This window comes from Corvus hawaiiensis, chromosome 6, assembly GCF_020740725.1.
Source record: "Corvus hawaiiensis isolate bCorHaw1 chromosome 6, bCorHaw1.pri.cur, whole genome shotgun sequence".
NCBI lineage: Eukaryota > Metazoa > Chordata > Aves > Passeriformes > Corvidae > Corvus > Corvus hawaiiensis.
Window position 1 is genome coordinate 32,231,989 of NC_063218.1, and position 24,690 is coordinate 32,256,678.

Here is a 24,690-nt window from a genome sequence, read left to right on the forward strand (position 1 = left end):
CTCTCTCTATAGAAAACCTGAAAAAAGAAAAACTTTTTTTTTTTTTTTTTACTAGTTCAAGGAATTAGGATGTCATGATATCCATTTCCTCGGGTACATGGTTTGCTTAACCACAACACACTTAGCTCTGAGGCCAATGTTACACTGATTGCTTTTAGCTTTGGTTCTTGACCACTGTATATTAATATTTCAATCACACTCCGTTCTTTCTAGATTGCCTTATTATACCACACAGAATAAAAATATAATGATTACTCTTTTTGTATGTTGATTCCTATGTAATGTACAACAATTCTGTTGCCTAGTTGATTGAATGTTATGAACACTCATATGCATGAATAAAGAAAACCTTGTGTTAATTAGATACTTGTATTCACTGCTTGCCTCTTGGAAGAAGTGAAAAGGAGGTAAATAAAATTTAAATCTTTGTACACCATTTGGGAATGAGTCTCAGAATGCTAGGTTTTGTGGACCTTTTAAGTTTGGGGGGGGCCTTAAATTTTAGAAAAAAACCCCTAACAAACAAAATAAATAATCAAGTAGGTTTTTTCAGCAAGTGAACCACAAAACTGAAGCAGTCTAACTCAGAAATTGCCTATTTAAAGGCACCATTTTGACAGTAGGAATGAACACTCTGAATCATGTATTCATGAGTATTTACGGTATTTAGAGGATTTTTAGAGGATTTACGGTATTACTAACATAAGAGAATGTTATTACTGTAGGGATTTAGCTCTTGCAAGATCTTAAGTCAGCAAATCACAGCAAGTTAAAGAGTCTTTGGTACACTTCCTTGCTCAAATGGATGAGGCTTGACCATTGTTATTGAAAGCATTGGTGGAATGTGAAGATAAACTGAGTCAACATATTTTTTAAAATTATGGAAATCCAAAATATGCAGGTCCTACCACATTTTTTTGCTTTGCAGTGAGAACCTCAGATTTCATGATCCATCCCTCTGGACTGACCTTTTCCTTTCTAAGCAGTAAAAGCTTTCTGATTTCTCCTGTTTAAAATGTCTCTTTTATTTTTGTTGTTACAGACACCAATGTGTTCAATCTCAAAACAGCATTGGAAGGAGTCTCAGCAGCTGCAGATTCTGTGGTTAGATGATACTGCACAGCTCCATCCACATGCCATCTGTGGTATCTCATATCTGTTAGTATATAAAGACATTAATTCTGTGTAAACATGTAAGTTGTGCACTCATTGTTCCCATGTATGCAGCTGACACAGAGGACAATAAGATTTTATTTTCTGGAGTTAAAGTCTATTTTGAAGTTAAAGAAATATGAATAAGTAGGGAGAAAAATAAGAGAATTTGAAAGAGGATTTAAAAACCTAGAGGAAGCCGTCCTCCTTCCCTTTTAATTTTCCAGATTCCCTTCATGGGAAGGAAGCAAATAGAAGAAACCTGTTTGCTCTGGTAGAGACCCAAGAGAAGACTGAAATCTTAGCAGCAATACAATTCTTTCTGTTTTATTGGATAGAATGAAAGAAGTACATAGTTGTTTGTGCAGAAAAGTGAACATTGTGCACTAGGAAGATGAATAAATCCTTTTAACATAAAGAAAACTCATAGTGCAAGACTAGAGACACTGGAAAATTATACTAAATGCTGTCTTTGGGAATGAAGATATATGTCATCTTTCCCCCTAATTTACATAGTTTTATTTACTCTGTATTGTAGCATGGGGCAATTCATAGTATAAGCAGTTTAGCAAAATCCTTGCTGAAGATTGCCTGTTTCTGCAGTACATTTAGAAATTCTTTTTGCATGATGAAAAATTGTGAATTTTAAAAAGCAAATGTTAGGCCTGCTACTTGCTATGTTGCTATAACAAAGAAGCCTGAATGGCACAGTACTTAAATCAAATCTCTCAAAGTGGTGAGTGTGGGAGCAAAGCCCTGGGGCAGCAACACCCTGCAGTGGCAGTTAAGGTCTTTGCAATGCTCAGAAAGCTAGAAGCTCCTAAAGTACCAATATCCAAAACAATCAACAATTTATTGTCTTATTCTGTGTCCTCTTTCTCCTAGGAAATAGTAAACACAACTTAGTACAGCTAATAATGGAGAAAAAAATGTGCAAGTGGCTTCAAATCCATCCAATTACTAAAAGAGAAATCTATTGCCTAGTAAAATTAGGACCTCCCTCCCTTGCTAGCAAATAAAAATCAGTATGTTATTCTGAAGTGTGAACTTAAAGAAGGGTATCTTCCTGCAGGAGGTGATAAACTGTACATAGCTTGACATGAACTTCCATCATTAAAAGAAAAGAGCAGCAAATAACGGTGAAGATAAAGCTTTCTGGCCTAGAAAGTTCAACTGAGCAACCACCAAACATAGGGATTTTATTTATTTTCTTGTAAAAAACGTTTGTGCAACTTCTCAATGCAGAATGTATCAACTGCAAAAACATGTGATACAACTCAAAGCTTTTCAAAAATACTTCAGAATCATTACAAACCTAGGGAAGCTTAGCAACATCTATAGAAACCTATAAATTCCTTATATAAATTTAAATGGTTTGTATTAAAGTAACTTTTCATTTATTCTTTGAGAATGAATGTTATTTATATTTTTTTTTTATTTATTAAGGGTTTACATTTATCATAATTTATATACTTCATACTGCTTTTTCTCCTTCACCTCAATCTATTCATTCCAGACAAAAATCCCCAACCCCTAAGAGAGCAAACCCTTATAGAAAAAATATGAATACCAATCACTAACTTAGTATAAAAAAACTAGTACAACTTAGATTAGGGAAAAAAACCCCAACAAACAAAACTAAACCAAACCAAAGGGAAGATCATCAGCAGAAAGATGAGAGAACCATATTCAAGATTCAATGCTGTATCATCCAACATGTGCTTGAGAAGCCTGAGGAACAGGAACTCTAGTAACAAGTACAGAATGTATTTTCTGAATTAGGACACAGACTTGCAAGGTGCTGAGCAGTCTGGCCCCATACAAGCCTCCTGCTTCATCACACACTCAAATTTAACAAGTTTAGTTACACTGAGCAAATAACAAGCAGGACCAGCTTTGTCACTTTTCAGCCCAATCTTACTTTCAGATGCAAGCAAGATGCCCTCCAAGTGTTCACAATTGGCACTATAAAGAAAGAACCAAAGATACTAAAAACCTCAGGAGGATATAACACAGGAAGCAATTGGCACTTCAGTGCAAATTCTTCATCTTTTACTATTCCCAAAGAAGCTTCATATGTCCACAGTGAAATGCCACAATCAACATTCACACCTAGGTTCCGAGCTGCAATGCCAGGAACTTTTAGTGAAAGGCTCATTTTTAATGCCAAAGAACTTCAGTGTTCACAGTAACTTCCAGATGGGGGTAATACCCAAAGTAATCTAGTTAAATATCCAATCAGCATATATTAATTAAACAACATTTCCCAAGTGAGCCATTTGTGGACATACAAAAATTAAATACTACAGAAAACTTTGAAATACCTGACAATTAACATATGTCTTTCTTATTAGGCAAATGCTAAATGTCTTGCAGGGCTATAAAATAGATAACGGTAATTTTCCAAAACCAGTTTACAACTATTTACAGCTTCAATACCTGAAGTAATTTTTATCCAATCAGAGCACATACCATATTTTTTATAGATTACACTCAAAGCAACTACCAAAAATAGAAGCATTCCTAAGACTGTAATTGCTATAATGAGGAGTGTTTCACTGTGACTTTTACAACCAGTTCTCTCATCTGTGGCATTAGCCAGTTAGGTAAAAGAATGTGGAGGAAGAGACTGACGTTTAAATTCTTTGTTCCTTATTTTGTTTAGCAAGATTTGACCTTGCAAGCCATAGTTTTTGAAAAGATTAGAAATCTGTAGCTAGTGCAATAAGGAAAATGAAGAACTATATCGAAAAAAACAGACAAAAAGATACACAGCTGAAAGCTAACATCTTTTAGGCAGCAAGCTAGGAATAGAGGCCACAATGTCAGCAGTTTAAGTAAATGTAGTAAGCTATTTAATGACCATAAGAGCTTACATTACTTTTCTCATGTGCTTTTTATAATATTTCTCCTTATACACTGGTTCTCACTCTTAACCATGAGAAAGGCAAAGTCACGGCCGAAAAGATTTGGTTTGGGCATTAGGTAAGTAAAAAATGAATGACAGTAAGATTGATTTTAAATAACCTACATCTTTTACCTTACACTTCAAAATTTCTAAAGTTGCCTAAATAAGCTCTAACATCAATGAATCTATTTGTAGAGGTCACTTAGGCCAGCCATCTCTACATTGCATTAATGTCATTATATAAATATTTTAGTGCAAATATTAAGATGTGATATAATGAACTATGGATAAAAATGTGCAAAAGCGCCAGAAGCAACAATTAAAGAGCAGCCTGCGTAGATAACCAAGGACATTATTGACAGCAACAAAACTAATTAATGCTGAGCATGTTATTTATAACTAGACCATGGGGCATATGATTCATCAGTGAAAGTCTGAAATGTGATAATAGGAGAATGAACGTGGCCTTCATAGCCTGTGCTCTTCCTTCTCCTCCTCTTGGAATAACATTGCATCACATGTGACAGTCTTCTGCCTTTTATCCAACAGGAAGACACACAACAGCCCAAAATATACTGAAAATCAAGGAACAAGGAAAATGGGCAGCAATCTTGCTTAACATTCATACACAATGCACAAGATTTTGCAGCAAAAGGATCACCTGTTTTATGACCAATCTAGCAGAACCTAAGAGATGTAGTGAGGATTTGACAGCTAGTCTCTCCTTTTCTAACCTCTTTCCTAGTGCTGTCCAGACTGCTTTAACATATGCATTTTCGTGAGTGAGAGTGGTAACATTCTGTGACTGTGCAGAATCAACCTGGACTATACTTAAGCCCTTGGCACTGTATCCCACAGCGTTCTCCTGGAAAAACGGGCAGCACATGGCTTGGACAGGTGCACTCATCACTGGGTAAATAACAGGCTGTATGACCAGGCCCAGAGTGGTCATGAAGGAAGTTACATCCAGCTGGCAGCCAGTGATGAGTGGTGTTCTCCAGGGCTCAGTATTGGGGTCAGTCTTATTTAATAAATTTATCAACAACCTGGATGAGGGGATCAAGTGCACTCTCAGACAGATTACAGATAACATCAAGTTGGGCAGGATCAGCTGAAGGGTAACAGGGCTCTGCAGAGGGATCTGAACAGGCTGGATCAATGGGGTGAAGCCAATGGTATGAGGTTAAACAAGGCCAAGTGCCGGGTCCTGCACTTGAGTCACAACAACCCCAGGCAGTGCTACAGGCTGGGGGCAGAGTGGCTGGAAAGCTGCCCAGCAGAAAAGAATATTGGCCTGCTGGTTGTCCGGAGCTGAACATGAGCCAGCATGTGTCCAGGTAGCCAAGAAGGCCAATGGCATCCTGGCCTGTATTAGCAACAGTGTGGCCGGCAGGACCAGGGCAGTGATTGTCCCCTGTACTCTGCACTGGTGAGGCCACATCTCAAGTTCTGTGGGCAATTTTGGGCCTCTCACTACAAGAAGGACATTGAGGTGCTGGAGCATGTCCAGAGAAGGACAACAGGGGTGGTGAAGGGTCTTGACCACAAGTCCTGTGAGGACCAGCTGAGGGAATTGGGGTTGTTTAGCCTGGAGAAAAGGAGGCTCAGGGGAGACCTTATTGCTCTCTACAACAGCCTGAAAGGTGGTACTAGCAGGGTGGGGCTTGTTCTCTTCTCACAAGTAACAAGCAATGGGACAAGAGGAAATGACCACAAGTTGCACCAGGGAAGACTTAGATTGGTTATTAGGAAAAAGTTCTTCACTGAAAAGGTTGTTAAGCATTGGAACAGGCTGCCCAAGAGAGTGGTTGAGTCATCATCCCTGGAGGGGTTTAAAAAACATGTAGATGTGGCACTAATGGACGTGGCTTAGTGGTGGACTTGGCAGTGCTGGGTTAATGACTGGACTCAATGATCCTAGTGGTTTCTTTCAACCTAACCAATTCTATGATTCTAAATTAGTAACTGAAAAATTTCATCCACGACAAGTAAAAATGCATTTTTGCAACGGTAGGATCACACAATAGAGTCATTAAGGAATCTCCATCCTCTTCTGCAAAAGCAGACACATTAATATTTACAGCCAATAATAAAAGAAATAAATCTGACACCTAAAATTATTTCATAATTCATGTCCTAAAGATCTACAGCTATGTTATTTCCCATGTTCTGTGGCAACTGATACCTACTTTTTCTGCTTAACTAAGACAGGGACAGAAAACAAGCAGTGAAGACCTTTCTGCAGTGGTTAGATACTTGAGTGGTAATATCTCAGCAAGAGGGCAGTAGCAAACAGAGATTACCTTAGTTCACACTCTTTGTAAGTCTGGCATTGTACACCCCATGCTACTATTGGCAGGGTCATGATGAACCTAAGTTGGTCAACATCACATACATTTTCAAACGATTCAGCTGACTTTTTTCTAATGCAAGTATCTCTGAATGCCTTTAGTGCATCGTGAGCTTACAGAAACTCCAAAGCCCTGCTACGCTTCTGTTAATGAAATATTAGCATTGTGATGTCGAAGCACTATCAAGTAGTAATGTTAATGGCATAGACAGACATATACTAACTTTTACAGCCTTAGGAAAATTGGATGACTGAGCAAAGGGAACTTATCACCAATCCCACAAATTTTCTGAGTTTTCATCAATGTCCAAGTCCTATGACCAAGGAAAAATATTCTGATTAGGATAGAATTTTTGTATACACTCAGTCAACTCTCAATTAAATAAGCTTTAATTATCTTTACTGTAGCATACCATGACTCACAAATGGGCTTCAATCCAAAACCTCAGGAAAGAAGTATAACCATATCCATGGAGCACTGAGAAGTGTTCTTCGCAGTTCCAGTCAGCACTTGTATAAGAATTTGAGCTGTGTCACTCAAATTGCCTTGTATTCTTCTTACCTCTAAACTTAAATGGCAATACTGAATGGCCTACTTTACATTTTTTGTATATTGTCCATGCTTTTATTTTATTTATAGCTTTCCAAAGCTCCACTTGCCTCAGGCTAATCACAAGCTCACTGTATTAGACATTGGACAAGAAATCAGTTAAAAGTAAAAACAATCCACAGGCTTTTTTTTCTTAATTAATTAATTTTTTAAAAATAATTTCCTTTTCTTTGGTACTTAGTCCACAACCACTCTACACTTTTTCCTATTTTCAACGCTGCTGAATATTCCTTACTTTCATAGATTTCACAAGAAATGAGAGGTGAACAGTACTTCTGAAAATAAATTATGTCACCTATATAGAAACTGTTACTTGTGAAAACATGGGGGTGTGGAAGTGGTAATAGATTGCTTAAAGTATTTTAACTTCCTTTGTATAAATTTAAAGTTCAAACTTTCTCTTTATGCTTTTCCTGGCATCTTGGGTTTTTCTGTAAACACGTATTGAGATGTACTCTATATGAATAGCATGTGAGCTCAAGATTAAATTACAGTGGCATCCATGAATGACCTCTCTTCAACTGTGAAAAACGACTGCCAACTGAAAAATCTGCACTCAAAGAAGATGGTGTACGTTTACCACATTTATTCCACCGTCAACATTTTGGTGCACTTCAATTGATAAACAGGAAAGAGAGAGAGAAAAATGCAGCCCTATCCAACTTCTTCAGCCACTCAGTTTTACAATCTCTATCATACATCTTGCCAGTTATCTTTAGGGTTTTTGTCCCAGGCTAAAGACAATTCTTCTGTACTTTAAAATATCCTGTTGTCCTTTCCTTAACATGACCCAGTTTTACCATATACTTTTCAGACAGAGAATGAGAACGGACAGATATCTGAAGTTTGAGAGCACTAGATTTCATAAAGTGAAATAATGTTTCTGGGGGTTATTTCTTCTCCAAAAATTTCCAATTTGCTTCTTGCGCAAGCTATTGAGTTTTCAACACATATTTACATAGGACTATCTGTCAAGATTCAAAGTTCTCATTTGTGGAAGGAAATGGCTGGCTTCATTTTATATATGAAGCGAAATTGTAGGGGGGGTTTGTGCATGGCTTCCTATTTATTTCCTTCAAGTTCACCTGCCTTTTTACTACTCAGTAAATGCTTTCTACAGTTCTTCACAGCACTTCTCCCCAAATATCATGATATGATATTCATTGGCTAGAGCAGTATTCCTGACCTTCCAAGAGGTCAGGTTGGATATCAGGATATGCATCCCCAGGCACAGAAATACTGAATTTACAGTTAGTGATGAAGACTGACTAGGACTTGGTTAACTGTTGGGATAAAGAGGGGAATGAAAGGCGAACAGCACAATGGAAGAGGTTTCAGAAGTCATGAGGAAATGTGATACTTTAGAACAACTACCTCTCAACACCGCTCATTTCCTCTGTTTTACAGTGTGATTCAGTATATGACTGGCTAATTATAGCAATCTAAAAACTGCAGAGCAGAAATGATGCAAAAAAAAAAGAGCTAGAACTTTACTAGTTACCACCTACATTTCTTTTTAATACAGTCTGTATTTATTCATATTTTAACAAGTATCTGCCAAAATGACAAGCAACATTTCACAGTCTCAACTCTGACACATCTACACTTTAAAACTAGACAAATTTGGAGACAGCTTTTTATTCTCTTTAAGTACTTTTTTGGGAAAGACATTTTTTCAGTGTATGGCTGATTGTATAACATCTGCAAGATACTACATGCATGTTCAGTAACACTTGCGTGTCAAAATAACTGTATAAACCACCAGAAGAAGCCACAAGCATCTCAGCTTTATCAAGGCTTTCTTAAACTCAAAGTGTTCTATTACAAAAGAAAACACTCTTCATTATCTAACCTAGACCTTTTTATTGGCCTCAATTTGGTCTGGCAAAACAAAGCCTTAGATGTCTAAGTACCTAACAAGTGGTCTGCTTAATCCACTAGAAAATTTTTCTGTCATTCAATTCACTTTTGCAAGTGTTTTATGCAGTTACATTACGCTACTGAGGAAAAAAATAAGCTGTATTCTTCTGCAAGTTCAGAGCCTAATTAAAAGGTGGCTCATTATCCAAATGGATTTTTGTCACATAGAATTTTTCACTGGCTTGCTAATGAACCAGATATAAATACCAGTCACTACTGCAATCCAGCAACCTCAAGGCTGCCAGTATTATTACATTTACTTTAAATATAAAATTACAACTTCACAAGTGTTGGCCATCTAGCACATAATTTTGTTTTGGAAAGCATTCCTATTTAAATCAATCATAAGCATATGCTCTCCATCTTGCTTTGAGTTAAGCCTGCATTCAGGGCTGTTCTTGAAAAGGGTGGCTCTCTCTTTCAAGGCACACTGATAACATACGCCATTCTGAAGCGCACCACTACAGGAATGTGACAGCAAAATGCTAGTGGTCATATTTCTGATTCATATGAAAGATATACTTCCTATTTTACAATTCTTTCATCTTCAACATGTAGATGCCAAAGGAACCAAATGAAAAGCATAACTTCCTTTTATTTCTGTGCTCATAGTTTTATTGTAACAGTAAACCTGTTATGCAGATTCTGCATACTGGCCAAAGACCTCTAAGGTTTGTCCTCCTGAACCCTATACTTGGGTCACCAAGAAGTACAATTAGTCTCACTTCATCAATTTTCCTATTATGATTTAAAAAAAGAGGATGTTGTATCTGTGGGCTGAGGACCATAAAATCATTTTCCAGAAAATCCCAACATAGTCTGTTAAGTTTTATGGTGAAAATTCAAATGAAGTGCCTTCCTGCACTGACACAGAGACAATGACTGAATTATACTTAAGTAGAAATGTAATACAGAAATACAGGTAGCTCCCAGGAGAAAGAATACAGAGTTAAACAGAGTTCAATTTTTAGAACAATGAACGAAGACAGACTACAAAGCACCAAAATGTACAATGAGAGTCTAGACCAAAATTCAAATGCATTCTTAAAAAATACTTTTTTTTTTCTGAAGGAATAAATCCATTTTTTAATAATTTGGCTATATGAAGTCAACAACATTGCTGCAATAAAAAGCTGAGACATCATTTACAATACAATTATTTGGACTCAGTTGCCTAAATGAATGTTAGATAGCAAAATTAATTTATTCCAGTCCACAAAGGTGTGGATCATTCCGGGTTGGATTTGCCAGATCTATGTCCGTGCCTCAGACACCCTAGGGCACCTAAAACTGTGCTTTTTCCATTCTGCACAATTTGGCATCCATTCTGAAGATCCTGTGCAATAAGAAGGTGACATTCAGCATTCCTTCCTTTCATTTGTGAAATGATCTTGCAGGTAATTGCCCAGCACATTGAAAAGGGTGGAAGAGATCGTTTTATGTGAACAAGCAAAGTATGAGCTTGTTTCAAAAGGTACAGATAGGAGAGTGTGAGTCAGATGAAGAAAAGTAATGGAAATAAAGAAGACATGATGAAGGGGGTGTGGAAGTGTTTTAAGGATGACTACTGAGTAAGAAAGCAAAGCAGCATGCTACTATACATCACCAAGAGGATGGGTGGAAATATTTCCATGACTATTCAAAGGCATGACTATTTAAATATTAGTATCATTAGATGTTGTTTTTAGTAGCCAAAGCTGCTAAAGCAGACCTGAATTCCAAGAAACCTTTCATTTGTTCTGCTGGAACACCCAGCTGTCATCTCCATTTGCACATTTAATATCAATTTCAATAAATTACACATAAGAGAATTCAACCCTCTGATGACAGAGCTGCAACTGACTTTACAAAGTTAATTGAAGTTGCTTTTATGCTCTGTCTCACTGACCCTCCACATTATTAATGCCTCAAGCCCAGGCTATGTCACAGCATTGCTTGTAGCCTGAAATCCCCTTTGAGCCTACAGTCACACCTAACCCACAGGAGGAAAGTTTCAGGTCCCTGCTCTGTGCCACAAGAATGGAATGACGACAACTCACTGGTGGGAGAGAAGCTATGTAACAGCAGCCATGCCATAGAGATTTTGATACATGTAGGAAGTCTGTGCAAACATATCTTAGCACCTGCAACTCTGCAAGAACTGTTCAAGCTCAGGCTTCTCTTTGAACTGCCTGCGTATCCATCCGATGAGTCTCATAGACCAAACTGGAAATGCAGTGGGTGGCTAGTGTGGACCAGACATGCCATACAAACACACCCTCTGTGACTCCTCTCATACAAAGCATCCACATAACTGTAAGTGAAATACAATTATGCAGAGGGGAAAAAAAATAGGACTAGAAAGTCAATTTTTATGGATAGAAATACCATGGAAGATAGGGGGAAAATTCTCACCTATTTAATTTACTTTAAAAAAACCCCAAACCAACAAACTCAGGCTTCTGCCTGTTTTGGATAAAAAGTATTTCACTTTGGAGGAGTTACAAAATAAAGTCTTCTCACTGTACTTAGCTATCTCAAAGGTAGCTCTTACAAAAGAGAGATCTCTCACAAAGTTTGTGTCACCCTGGAAATCTGAAATAGCTTCAAACTACAGCTTATTTTCTGCTAACTTTAGAATAAAGCCCTTAAATTTGAAGTTCTTACAAGCAACCAAAATCTGAATAGAATGGAAACAAACCTTTTGTTTTGGTTGCAAGGTGAAATAGTTTAAATGTTATCCAATCACTTTGATGAAAAGGACTTGACAAATATTCAGTGCCTGATGGGATGAAAAACAGGGCTCTTTGGACTAATTAGGTATGGCCTCTTTTACTAATCCACAGACTGGGGAAAAACTCGCAACTTGGATAAAGACTGACAAACTAAGCAACAAAATTAGGATTTCTTTTTCCATAATATTAGAAAAACATTGAAATGGAACACTGCCATTCATACTAAAGATAAGATGACAAGACAAAACAGAAGGCTAAAAAGTAAGAGATTTTCGAAAAAAGTGAAAACCTGAAAAAGTACATCCTAACATTTTTCTTCCCATCTTTGGATGACAAACATCTTTCATTTTTGCATAACTAAGTATAACTTGCATAAGTAAGTATAAAAGTGGAATACAAATAAATCACCAGGAAAAAAAAATGTAAAAAATACCTGGGAATTTATATAGTGGTATTTATCTTACTTATAATACTTAAAATTACAGTTTCACTATGTGTCAGATTTAAAGAATAATCTGTTGTAGTAAACTAGTACAAAAATTATTAGGTCCATATCCCATGAAAGAAGCATATAAGAAGAAATTAGGGTACAAAAGCATTATAAATAGGTACTTAGATTTTGTACAAGACTATTCTTTTTGCCTATGCAAAAAGATATATTGCCATCTTCTGTTCTTGGTATATTAGTTGGAGTTTATTATTCACCTGGAAAATAATTTTCAGAAGGCTGCTACTTCTGGAAAAAAAATTTTTGTTTGGAGTTTTCTTTTTTTTAATTTTAGTTCTGTGAAAGCTGGCATTTTCCAAAAAGAAGAAAAAATCTGACTGTCATGACTTAGTATTAACTATCAAAGTTTAAACTGTAATGTCTATTGAAAAATGTATACATAACTGTATATAAATATTACATTATGTATAACTGTAATTATATTTTAATATAAGTTTATTTAAAAACATACACTCTCCAAAATTGAGTAGTTTTTATTTTAATAACTTTTTCAATATATTTTTCATACTTGACTACTTTAAGACAAAACAAATTTTTCTTTGAAAAATCAGAAATTAGTGAACATATGCACAAGTTTAGAATATATTGATAACTATATTATTGACAAAAATATATACTCTAGAAGAAACTTAGAAAGATAACCTCTAAATTTTAGTTATTGTGACATGAAATGGCTCAATGCCAGCTGCTTTACAGGTCATATACATATATGTCTTAAATAAAATTAACACCGAAAAAAAAAATCCCAAAATTTCACTTTCTCCAACAAACAACTAAGATTTAGATTTCACTTCTGTAACAATAACTATCAGACTCAACTATATGTTAACAAAATGTTAGTTGAGGGACTACAAAACCACCAACTTCAGTGCTGCATAAAATAAAAGAAGCCATTTTTTGAGTAATTTCCCCAAAGATCTTGGAATGACTACTGCTGACTAATGCTCCTAATTAACCACAATATGCTTAAGAAAACTCTGCAGGCTTTAAATATGCCTGCCTTAGCAGCTGCAGTGTTCAGTTTCTCTGGACATGGAAATCAAGCTATTTGTTTTAAGTACACTGACAATATGAATCAGATCCCATACACAAATTATGTATATGAGGCAGCACAATTAACATCTTGGGTCACAGAGAGCACCTGGTATTTTGCAGATAGTAACAATTAAAGCTGCTGGGAGCAGGCTGGGAACTGAGGGTGTGCCCTCCAGTTGGCAGGGCTTCCTATGGCCACTAGCGTAGCTGCTGAAAAATGTGAAGTGCTAGGGATTAAAAGGATGGGAACTACCAGTTTTAGCTTTTCTGCAACTTATGGCTCAAAAATAAGTTCATGCACTCATAGACATAATAACTTTTAATAACTCCCCTGTACTACACTACTACTGTTAGTTTTACTTATGTTTCTGTAATAGAAACACTGAAGCTTAGAGAACAAGAATCAATTTACTTCATTTTGTACACATAATAAGAATTATTTTATATTCATAAATATTTGGTGGTTTTGGTGAATTAACAGGTTCAGATTTACAGCGGTAACAATCAATAAACAGTTTTACTCACGATATAGACAAACAAATACAAAAATTACTGACAATGTTACAGAGCAGAAACTCAGAATACCTTTTCCCATAAAGTCAGATTTTTTTAGAACATGTTTTCCCTCTTAATTTTCCAACATATTCAAGAAAAGTGAGAGCAAACATGGTTAGCTAAACCATTCATCAGTTATACCCTTAATCTTGGTAGTTTTGAACTACCCAAGTCAAAAATCATTAAATTTTTGACAGCAAAGAAATGCTAAGTGATTGCTTAGGACAATTTCAGAGAGGCTCATTGTATTCAGAATGCAAAAATGTCCCATATGCCTCTTCATTGTAAAAGCAAACCTTATAAGAAAAAAACACAGCACTTTCCATTTTACTGTTCCAAAATGTGTACGTGAAAAAAAAAGTAGAAAATTACAAAGCACTGGAATCTTTATCACACAGGACACTATAAGTGGCAGTATATAGAGACTGTCACTCAGGTGAGGGACTGTGAATTATTTCTATTTCCTTCTTTACTCACCTCTTGTTCTGGTAAAGACTAATTTCCCATAGCCTTTAAAATTCCTCATGTAAAACACATCCAACAGTTCTCAACATTTCACCTCTACTTTCTCTGTCCTATTTTTACCTTGTTGATCCCAGCAAGAAAACACACAAGCCTGAAGAGATCTTTGAATATGGTCTTGAAAAATCATAAACATTTGGAGCAATTGAGAAGCCACCATAATCTAAACGCAAGGGTACTCATAATCTAAGCCCAAAGAAAAATAACTCTGACACACAATTAAATAACTCATTAAACCACTAGGTGCACTATTTTAATGCTATGACTCATAAATAATATTCATTACTTATAGGTATTATTTAAATGTATTGTTATAGATTTATGTCACATCTAAATAATGAAATACTATTCAAAATTATTTACTGGTATGGGATACCCCCAAGCACATAAATTGCATCTTTATTAATTTTCAGTATTTTAAAGTATATTTTTAGCAGGAGTATGCAGAATTTTTCACCACTTTTACAAGTTGGATTTGGTGTTATGTCACTTTTTCAGAGACAAAATACGAAATGGTAGCTATTAGAGATTTTAAAAATTTCTAAATACATTATTAAATCATACTTACAGAGATAAATACTTGAATCTGATCTCACTTTATATATCATTCTGATCCATCAAGAAAAATTTCAGCTGAGCCATTTCTATCAACTTATTTCAAGTGGCCAACAGAATACATACAGATTTAAGAAACAACAACTACCACATTATCCCAGTATTTTACTTCAAGAAATTCTTTTTATACTGATGAGAAAAGAAGTCCATTTCATTACAATAAGTCTTTTAAACTGAGTGCACAAACTGTAAACCAGAAGGAATGTTTTGGCCTTTTCTCCCCCCATGAAACAGAAAATCGTTAATCTATGACCTGCATAAAACATTAAGCTGTCTCTGGTTTTCCATTCCGGTTTAATTCACATGGTTTCCCCTCACTGACTGCCTTTGACTGAAGAGTCACATGTTACAAAGAGCGAAGAAAATATAACTCTTGCTTAAGTATATCATGCTGAGAAGTCATTCAACTAAAACAGGAGCTATTTGTTCACAGAATCTACCAAGGCCAGTCTTCAGAGGGTCTTTTTAACTCAGAGACCATGTCTTGAACTTACAGTCCTGCCTATGTACATTTCAAACTGCTGTAAGTCTACGTTTCAATGCAGCATTGCCTTATTTTGTTCCTACTGGTACAAAAAGATTTTGGCTTCACTGGGATGAAGTATAATGATCGTTACCATGTGTAATAAGACTCAGCAGAGAATACAGGATGATGTCCTCAAAAGCAATCACAATATAGTGTACAATGAGTAACTGCATTGGATATAACAGGAAAACAAAGATCCATTAAACAGCTATGTAGTGACTATAATTTTAGTTGGACATACAATTAGCAAACCTTGCAAGATTACATATCTAGAAAGAACATGCAAAGTTAACAGGAAAGAATTTAGATACAACCTGCAACTGTGTACAGAAGGAGCAAGAGAAATCCTTATCAAAGACGGTATCTATCTTACAGACCTAAGCAACAGTCAGGATAGTGGTGTTATTCACTATGACTCAAAAATCCAATATCTGGAAAGCTCTTCAGAAATAATTAACTCTGATTTAGCCACACTGAGTCTGTAGGTAACACAATTCCCATAGGATATTAGAGACACACTGGGCAAAAAGAAACAAGTTTAGAATACAAGTTAATGATATTTGTAACACTGAGATGGTAAATTGAAAATTTACATAATTCCACCTGAATGAAAGAAAACACTATTTTACTGTGAGAGTGACCAAGCACTAACACAGGTTGCATAGACAGGTTATTCAGTCCTCATTCTCGGAGAAATTAAAAAACCCTACTGCACACAGGCCCAGGCAACTTGCTCTAGGTGACCCTGCCTGAGCAGAGGGTTGGACTAGATCATCTCAAGTGGTCCTTTCAGCCTAAATGATTCTGTGATTCTATGATTAATTCTCTCTTCTTTTTTATTTTAATTCTTTTCTTACACCAGTCTTTTAATTCTTAACTCCTTTATAGCATCTTCAAAGAACATTTATTCTGAATAAGATGGGTTTTGTGAAGCAACACACTCATGTATATTACTTTCATGTGAATTACCTGTGAGAAACTATGCATCATCTTTCCATGTGATCCATATGCAAACTTATTTCATGAAGTGCATACCTACTGTGGACAGAACACTATAGTGCTTTTAAAATGCTAACTAGCAATTCTCTGAACCACTTCAATTAGAGAAGATATTTATAAACCTTTCCCTTCCCTATGAAAGGAACATCAAAAACACTATAATATAATCTGTCTCCTGTTATAATAGCCTTCAAACAGAGTTTTGTTTATATGAAACTTCATTTTCCAAAACCACGTTCAGGAACACATCATAAGGTCTTGTTACTGAATTTCTCTTAAGTGACTCTATTTGTCCCTTTTCAGCTTAAAGAATTACTTAATTTAGGAAAAGACAAAATAATATCCAAATAGTACCTTGATATTATTTTTTTTGCTATCTTCATTAAATATCTGGGGTAAAATGTATGCCATTTTTTCAGTTACAAGTCTACTGGCACTGCAATAGATTCATTATTTTGTAGTTAATACACCCAACCAAAGCCAAAACTATAGTTTCTCACCTACTTTAATGCTGGGAATTTAAACAGACGTGTAGAACTATAGACTGTGTAACTACTTGTAGAATCTGAGTGTTCTTGTTCACATGGAAGTAAGCTATGTTTACACTGCAAACAGAAATGAATGCAGGAAAACTGGGATAACCCAGTTTCAGCAGGCTGTTGAGAGACCTAAGGAGCAGGGCAGCTCTTAGAGCACAAATACGAACATTCTTTCTCCAGCCACCAAGGAGTGAACTATCAAACTGAAAGTATCATTTTGTGCTTTTCACTCCCTTCAAGATCTTTGAGGATTAAAATAGAATCTTATACCAATTTAAGAATAATACTTATTCAAGTATTTATCTACATAGTAAACAGTTTTTTATAGGTTAAAGTACTTTTATATTTTAAGACTGCCAGATTGATCTGCCAGATATAGCCATTAGCAATTGGCATGTTTCCAAATGGTACTGCATGATTTTTGACAACCACACAAAACTACCAGAATTTTTGTTTTCAATTCTTTCTAATGGAAAGTGAACTGCTGCTGCCATAAAATTCTCACTGGCAGAAACAAGCAAACACAACGTTCTCCATCTAATAATCAGCAGGGACAGGGATAGATGCTTCTACAGTTACATCTAGAATATATTACAAAGAACTCTTAGGTACACATATTTAAATAGTCAATTAAAGAAAATTATTTGAGAAATAATCTTAAAAATTTATATTCAGCAACCTTTTCCAGCGGTTAAGATGCCTTCCCTATGACACAATAAACATTGTAATTTTGAAGACTTTAAAATCAGAACTCTACCTCACTTTTCTTTTTCTTCCTCCCTTCTCTTCTCTGCATCTCCAAAATTTCATGGTAGTGCACACTGACTTTATGGACCATCAGCAAGTCAGACAGATTTATATCCATAATGTACATTCTAATGGTTACAGTTCCTTTTGCAGATTTTCCCAGCAAAACAAGAATAAAAATTATCTCATCTCCAATCAGCCATGTTCTTGCTTTGTCATACTCCATAAATGTTGTCTATCCTAGCCAAAGTAACATTCTCTACTCAGAGCTCCCCTTTCTCACTTGTCCTCCATCGCTTGTTCTTCCTGCTTCACTATTAATAGCACCCACTCAGAATATCAGTCCCTCCATATCTTCATCCAACTTGATTCACCTCATTTCCCACTCCTAACAACTCCTGTTTTAGCCAGCCCCAGCCAGCCTTCTGGCTTCCAGTCTTGGGACGCAACTGAGATTTTGGGGGTGGTTTTGCTTTCTTGTCCTTTCTGCCACATTTGCATGTCCTCCCTCATCCTAGCTGTGGTTTTCCTCAGGCCACTTTGAACTGTTCATCTCACTAAACCAGCCAAAGCTGCTCACCTCTCTCCTTGCTGGCTCAGTTTTCAGCTTGCTTAATGATTACCAGAAAGCAAGAAGAACACCAAAGTTGTTGCAGAGACGAGGAGGAAAAGTGAAGAGAGGAGGCCTTTGCTGGAAGAAGGAAGAGAGTAGGAAGAGAATGGGCCTGTCTTTTCAGTCCCGTAAATCTCAGCCATTTTACCAGACACAAACCTTAATCATTCAGTTCTACTCCAAGTTTGTTTTCGTTTCTCTACAGTCCTACTAACTGTGGATCTCTGTGTTTTCTGGGTATCTTCTTCCTTCACAACTACTAGATACTAAAAAAAGAGCATTCTTCATTGGTTAGGGATAGGGTAACATCATCCTTCTCATTTGTTCCCTTTCCTGCTTTCACCATTCCCACTTGGCAGATTTTTATTCTTTTTTTCCACATTAGGAGTAAAACCTGTAACAGCAAGTGTGGTGAATGACCCTTCCCACTCTCATCCTGACTCAAAGCAGTCACCAGTCACTGTTCTGGAGGCTATGTCAGTGATTTTTAGGTTTCCTGCTCTGAATCAAATTCACTTCAATAGCTGCTAAAAATATCACTTCTTCCTCTTACAGACAATACTTAGTAAAACAGCATATTGGTGTCATTCAGTACTAAATTAATACAATAGCTCTGAAAATTTTCTCCCTAGTTTTTTCTACTGCTGTGAACCACTGGGGAGAGAAACAGTGACAGGAACTAAAAGGTCTCAGAAAATCTTTCCCTGAGACAGATATTTAGATACATTGAAAATCTTTTCAAAAGCAAGCTTGGCTTCCCCAGGACTACAAAAGCATGATGTACTTCATATTAGAGTAGAAAGACCTTTGTACAGAAATGCAAGAAATATGTTTCTGTGGATTTAATAAATGTCATTCTATGAGAAATTTTAGTGTTTGTACTTCTGCTTTTGCTGCATGTAACTGAGCAGTTTATTTGTTATTCTAAAGCTTTTTCTTAGAATTTGATAATTCAAATAGAACTATTACATGCTAATACAGGAATTTTAATTCCCCGTCCCACCTTCAGAGAAAATTGCCAAATAATTATTGTTCAACTATAAATTATTCCCAGTTAACTATTAACTTACTAAGATGAAAACGGTGGCCTATTCCCATGGCCAATAGTTGCACTTCAACAAGAAGATCCAGTAAACTGCACTTTCAAATTAACTACTAATACAACTTTGTGCAATGAAACTGTAAGATACGTGCCATATATGTATCTATATATCTATAAAGAAACTGAATTTGAGAAAAAGTGGAAGTACAGAAGTAAGGGCACTCTGCCTTAGTTGTTTCAGTTTTGACTGCAGGAATATTCTCCAATTATGGAAAAAGAGTGCAAAGAATCATGATTACAAACAATAAGAAAAGGGAATTAAAATTATGTGTAGACTCTATGATGAGTCCACTTTGTAATTTAAACTAATAAATTAGGATATTTAACTAATTCATTAAATTTTCCAAATACAAAGTTACACAGGTAACAAAAGGCTCCAAAAGTTTTTCAGGAAGAATTAGTGCATACTGTGGCAGCAATAAACTTTGAAAAGCCATTCAAAAGACCATCATTTTTGCCATGAGGCAAATCCTTCAATCAACCTGACTGACAAAAAGTTGACCAAAATTCTCCATAATTGTTAGAGTCATTGTAGATACTTACACAATTTAATAACAGACTGGAATTGAAAGAAAGCATTTCACAATAACACCGCATTGAAGAAAAATCTGAAAAATAGTCTTGAATTCTGCTCTTCACACATGGGAGGAATCTGATAAGAATCAAACCAGGAGTGCAAGTTTATAACTGTAAATCTTAATATCACTTACATTAACTAAAATTGGAGATACATTATTTGTCTCAATGAACTACAGTCAGTTAGTTACCATTCTGCCTGTTTACAGAAGAATGGTATTCCAAATGCTCTGTCAATATGAATGATTCCACCCCTGGTTCAGATGGAAATGGGAAGTCAGATTATCCCAGACCCAGAGACATACCTACACTATTATATGCCAGCAAAACAGGGAATTTTTCCTTAAAGTCACAGATTTTCTGGCACGCCAGTAATAATGCTGGCATGCAATCATACTTGAAAATGGAAAAAAAAACCCCAAAAAACTTGTGATATTTTCTGTCTGTATTAATGTTGCCAGGTTACTGTAAACAAGAACTAAAATCAGGCTTGTCTGCTTTTCTTCTCTTCACAAAGATGTTTCTGCTTAATAGGTAGGATTTTCAGCCAACAGATGCCATTAGTATGTATGCATGTTGTTTTGTTTCTTGTAAAACCATTGTGGGTTAAGCCCAGTGGGCAAATAAACACCACAGAGAGACTCATTCCCTCCCTCCCCCCTTCCCCCAAATGGCATGGGGGAAGAGGCACGGAAAAACCCCAACAACTGGAGGAAAAAGAGGGAAGAAAAAAATGAAACACGTGATGCTACAGCAATCACTCACCGCCTCCCATGAGTAGGCTGATGCCCTGCCAGGTCCCAAGCAAAAGATGGCTAACCCCTCTAAAGTCCCCTCTTTCTGCTTTTATTCCTGAGCATGACGTTATGTGGCAGGGAATTTCTCTTTAGTTAGTCTGGGTCATCTGTCTGGTTGTGTCCCCTCCCAGCCCATTGTGCAGCCCCATGTCTATTCACTGGGGGGATGCAGAGTGAGAAACAGAGAAGGGATTGATGCTGTGCAAACACTGCTCAGCACAAGCTAGAACATCCCTGTGTGATCGAGACTGTTTTCATCACAAATCCAAAACACTGCCCCATACAAGCTACTGTAAAGAAAATTAACTCTGTCCCAGGCAAAGGCAGTACAAGAGTACAGCACAATAGGTACAGTTCCACATCCAATAATTCTAAATAATACATTAATAAAAAAGATACTAACGTAAAACAGAGAGAAAAAGATACTAATGTAAAACAGAGAGAAAAAGATTTGCTGTGCTACTTTAGTCTTATAAAGGGGTGAAATTGCTGGCCTTGTCAGCTAAACCAGCTCACCAAAAGGTATGACGAATACAAGAAGTAATGAGAGGGGTAGGACAGCACAGCACAACAGGGACCAGGAAAGGAATGAAAGAACAAGAGCATAGCACCCATCTTTTCAGCCTTGTCAACTCACCAAACAATACTTTGAATTTCATTTAGTCTTGAGCAGAACTAACACAACTTCTAGAAGTAGGCATGAATGCAAATCTCACAGGCAGTATTCAACACCCTCTGGCTAAGGTAATGGTTTCACATCTGTACACACCTCCCTTTTGGAATGCCCCTTTCGTGTCACTTTGCACTGCCAGCCTCCCCTACAAGACAGAGGGAGCAGTCTGAGCCATACCTAGACCACTGTAGAATTAGGTTCTCCAGCCTTCCTGTTTCTTAAGTTAAAAATGAAGGGCATAGATGTTGATGTTCCAGCTAACAAAGATAGCTATTCAGTATGTCATATAATTATGCATTTTTACACAGTATATCTTTATAAATAAACCCATGCACTGTACTCAAATACATTGTAACATGACTCCTGCATGCAATCATTTTAGAAACAAGCCTTTTCTTACAGAATTTACATCGACCTCTTGTAGCTAAATGGTCAAAGCACCAGTCCTACACTTAAGGCACTGTAAGTCAGCTTGTTCAGAAAATGTTCTATCAGTTAAGCCCAACAACCAAAAAGAACATTTTAGAGGATAAATGTTACCATAACATTTTGAAAGACTAGAACACAGCACAGGAAAAGCAGGAAAATAAGCATGTGAACTTTTTTAATTTTATACAGAAAGATTTTTCATTAACTTTGGCTAAGAGTTTAACAATAGGACTGAAAATAAGCTGACATAAAAATGCATCTCGAAATCTTATATAGCTGTAACTTTTGTTTAAAAAATTCAACAGCGTTTCACCCAATCCTTAAGTAGTGAAAAATATTTTTTTATTTAACATATTCATTATTAACAGCTAGTATTAAACAAACTAAAAACAAGCAAACCCAGAAAACATGCCAACACTTTCATGCTTGGTTGATTCTATTAGTTTAAAAATGTATGAAATAGGACTTACCTGGACAGAAATTCTGCTGTGTCTGAGTAGTTAATTTTTCTTGCACAGCACACTTTTCAAAATGTCCTGCAGTCGCATTCTGATGTAGGCCCCGTTGTCTGGGGGCAAATCCCAATTCTCCAGGTTCAGAAAACTTCAGATAAAACTGTGGCTCCAAATCACTGAAGGAGAAGTTTATAGCACCATGTCTTCCATGACCATAGTCACTGAACATAGATTCGTCCTCTGTGCTCTGTGCTGGTAACGGGAGGATCCGGTGATGCAGCTGCGGGCTAGGCAGTCTTGAAGATAACGGAGAAGGAATAGGTGACATTTGTTTGTGTGAGTTAGATAGTGAATATGAATTACTAAAAACATTACTCACTGCTGCTAATGGGGGTGAATGCAGCCTTTTCTCTTCCAGTTTAAGATTATTACTTGTCTGAGGAATATCAGGACTTTCATTTGTAGGCAGGTTCAAAAATAAATGCTTGCTGTTTCCCCGGGATACCGTGGTCCTTTTCTCATATAGTGAGCCTGGCAGGTTTCTGTCTACTCTTGTAATTTGTTGCAGTCTCTTCCATTCTGCAGCTTCATCTAAACTGTCGCTCCGGATAACTTTCAGGAGAGCTTTATTAACTGCTCCCACAAGGTTGCATGACTCATCAGTAATGTGCACTCTCTCTGCTTTGTACTGCAAACCAGAGCTGTCTTCCTCCTTTTCCTGCAGCACACTGTTATTAGAGTCTCCAGCAGCTTCATCTACGGAGTATACATTAGTTCTTGATATAAACTCGTTATGTGCTGTTGTGAGAACAGGAGAAATGGTTTCATTATCTCTGTGAGAATCAGGTAAAGACTCTGCAGGGGGGTTGGTAACTTCTTTAATACAAGCGTCTAAATCCTGGACTTCAGCAACAACTGTGATTCCTGGTTTCTCCTTGCATACTGGCTCAGCATACTTGCTACTTTTCAAGCTTTTAGCAGCTGCAGATTTACTTAATGTCCCAAGTTTGTTAGACAGACTGCACAGAGATGACTTCACCAAAGTGATCCTCTGCTGTACCTTGGCAACTTCAGGAATGCATTCTCCATTATCCATCAGTTCAACTGCAACGTCATTGATGCCTTTTGAGCTAGAACTTGGTAAGTCAGCATCCAATTTCACAGTCTTGTTGCTCTTAAGAAAATACCCCTCTTCTGTCCACCTTTCTGGTTGTATTCTATTGTCTACTGGTAAATTATCCTTACCTTTTACTGTCAGCCAGCTGGAGGGAGAAAAGGAACTGGGATAACTCCTAGTAGGAAGTCTTGTGGAGACCATCTTCTTATTTTTCTGTTGCATGTCTTGTGTACTCAGTAAAAAGAGATGTTCATGTATCTTTTTTCCCTCTTTCCGGTGGCTGATCTCCTCAAAGCTCTCTTTCCTTCTGTATTTCCTCATTTTTTTGTGATTCAAACTGCCTCTCTTTGTGGAATCCAGAAATACCTCCTGCTGATGTGTAAGACTGGAGTAATTATCACCTCTACGTTTCAGGACTCTGGAAGCATCCTGTCGCTTTTCCTCCTGATGTCCTGCCTTAAGGTCCGGAATATGATGCGATCTCCAAACACTGGATAACAGTTTTTCCTTTTCAGCAGTTAGTTTGTACAGGTCATTGAGAAGGTCTTTTGTGGTAGTTTGCTTGAAAATAATATCTCCAAAGTTTTCATATGGCTGTTCTCTCAGGTCCATGTCTAACCTCTCCCTTACTTGATAGCAGCTACAGAAACGCTTACTGGTTCTATCCAGAGTTACAGAGCCCTTGTAAGTGAATCCTCTGACTTTCCCCTCTGGATGATAGAAGCTGATGTAACAAAGCTCCATAATGGGTTTGTGCAATTGAAGGACGGTATGCGTGCCTTCCATTATGTTTGCCAAATTAGTCATTCATTTAAATTATGTTCTGAGTGTTCCAAAGCTTGCATGACATAGCATGTGAGGCAGGGAATGGACGGAAGGCATCTGAGTAATCTTCAACAATAATATTGTCTGCTGGAAAAAATAAAGAGAAGCCTGTCAAACTTGATTGTGGCAAATTTAATATGACAAATAACAAGCCTGCAGAAGCACAATCTTCTCTCAGTATTTTCTGATACAAATCTTTTACCTTGAAAATCTGACACAAAAAGGATGACACTGCTAACACTCATAGTTGGAGTCACAATCTTTCTCTCTCATACATCATCCCTCTGTCTCCAGGGTTCTCAGTCAATGTTGTTCCATCTGGCCACAAGACGGTCACTAAAACACCCATTTCAAAGAGACTTTACTTTTGAATGGTGGAATCTCTTGAGCTCTGTTAAAAGTT

At 36.7% G+C, this 24,690-nt stretch overlaps 1 protein-coding gene across 4 annotated transcripts in view; it reads right to left on the reverse strand.

Annotated features, from left to right (window-relative positions):
• FMN1 (formin 1) overlaps nucleotides 1–24,690 on the reverse strand; it is a 188,629-nt gene that overhangs the window by 151,740 nt on the left and 12,199 nt on the right. For 3 of the 4 annotated variants that reach the window (XM_048305987.1, XM_048305985.1, XM_048305988.1), the window contains exon 2: nucleotides 22,361–24,374. In XM_048305987.1, the coding sequence (XP_048161944.1) occupies nucleotides 22,361–24,269 (1,909 nt within the window). In that variant the 5' untranslated portion in view covers nucleotides 24,270–24,374. The remainder of the gene's footprint in view (nucleotides 1–22,360; nucleotides 24,375–24,690) is intronic. The other variant, XM_048305986.1, reaches the window with a different exon arrangement.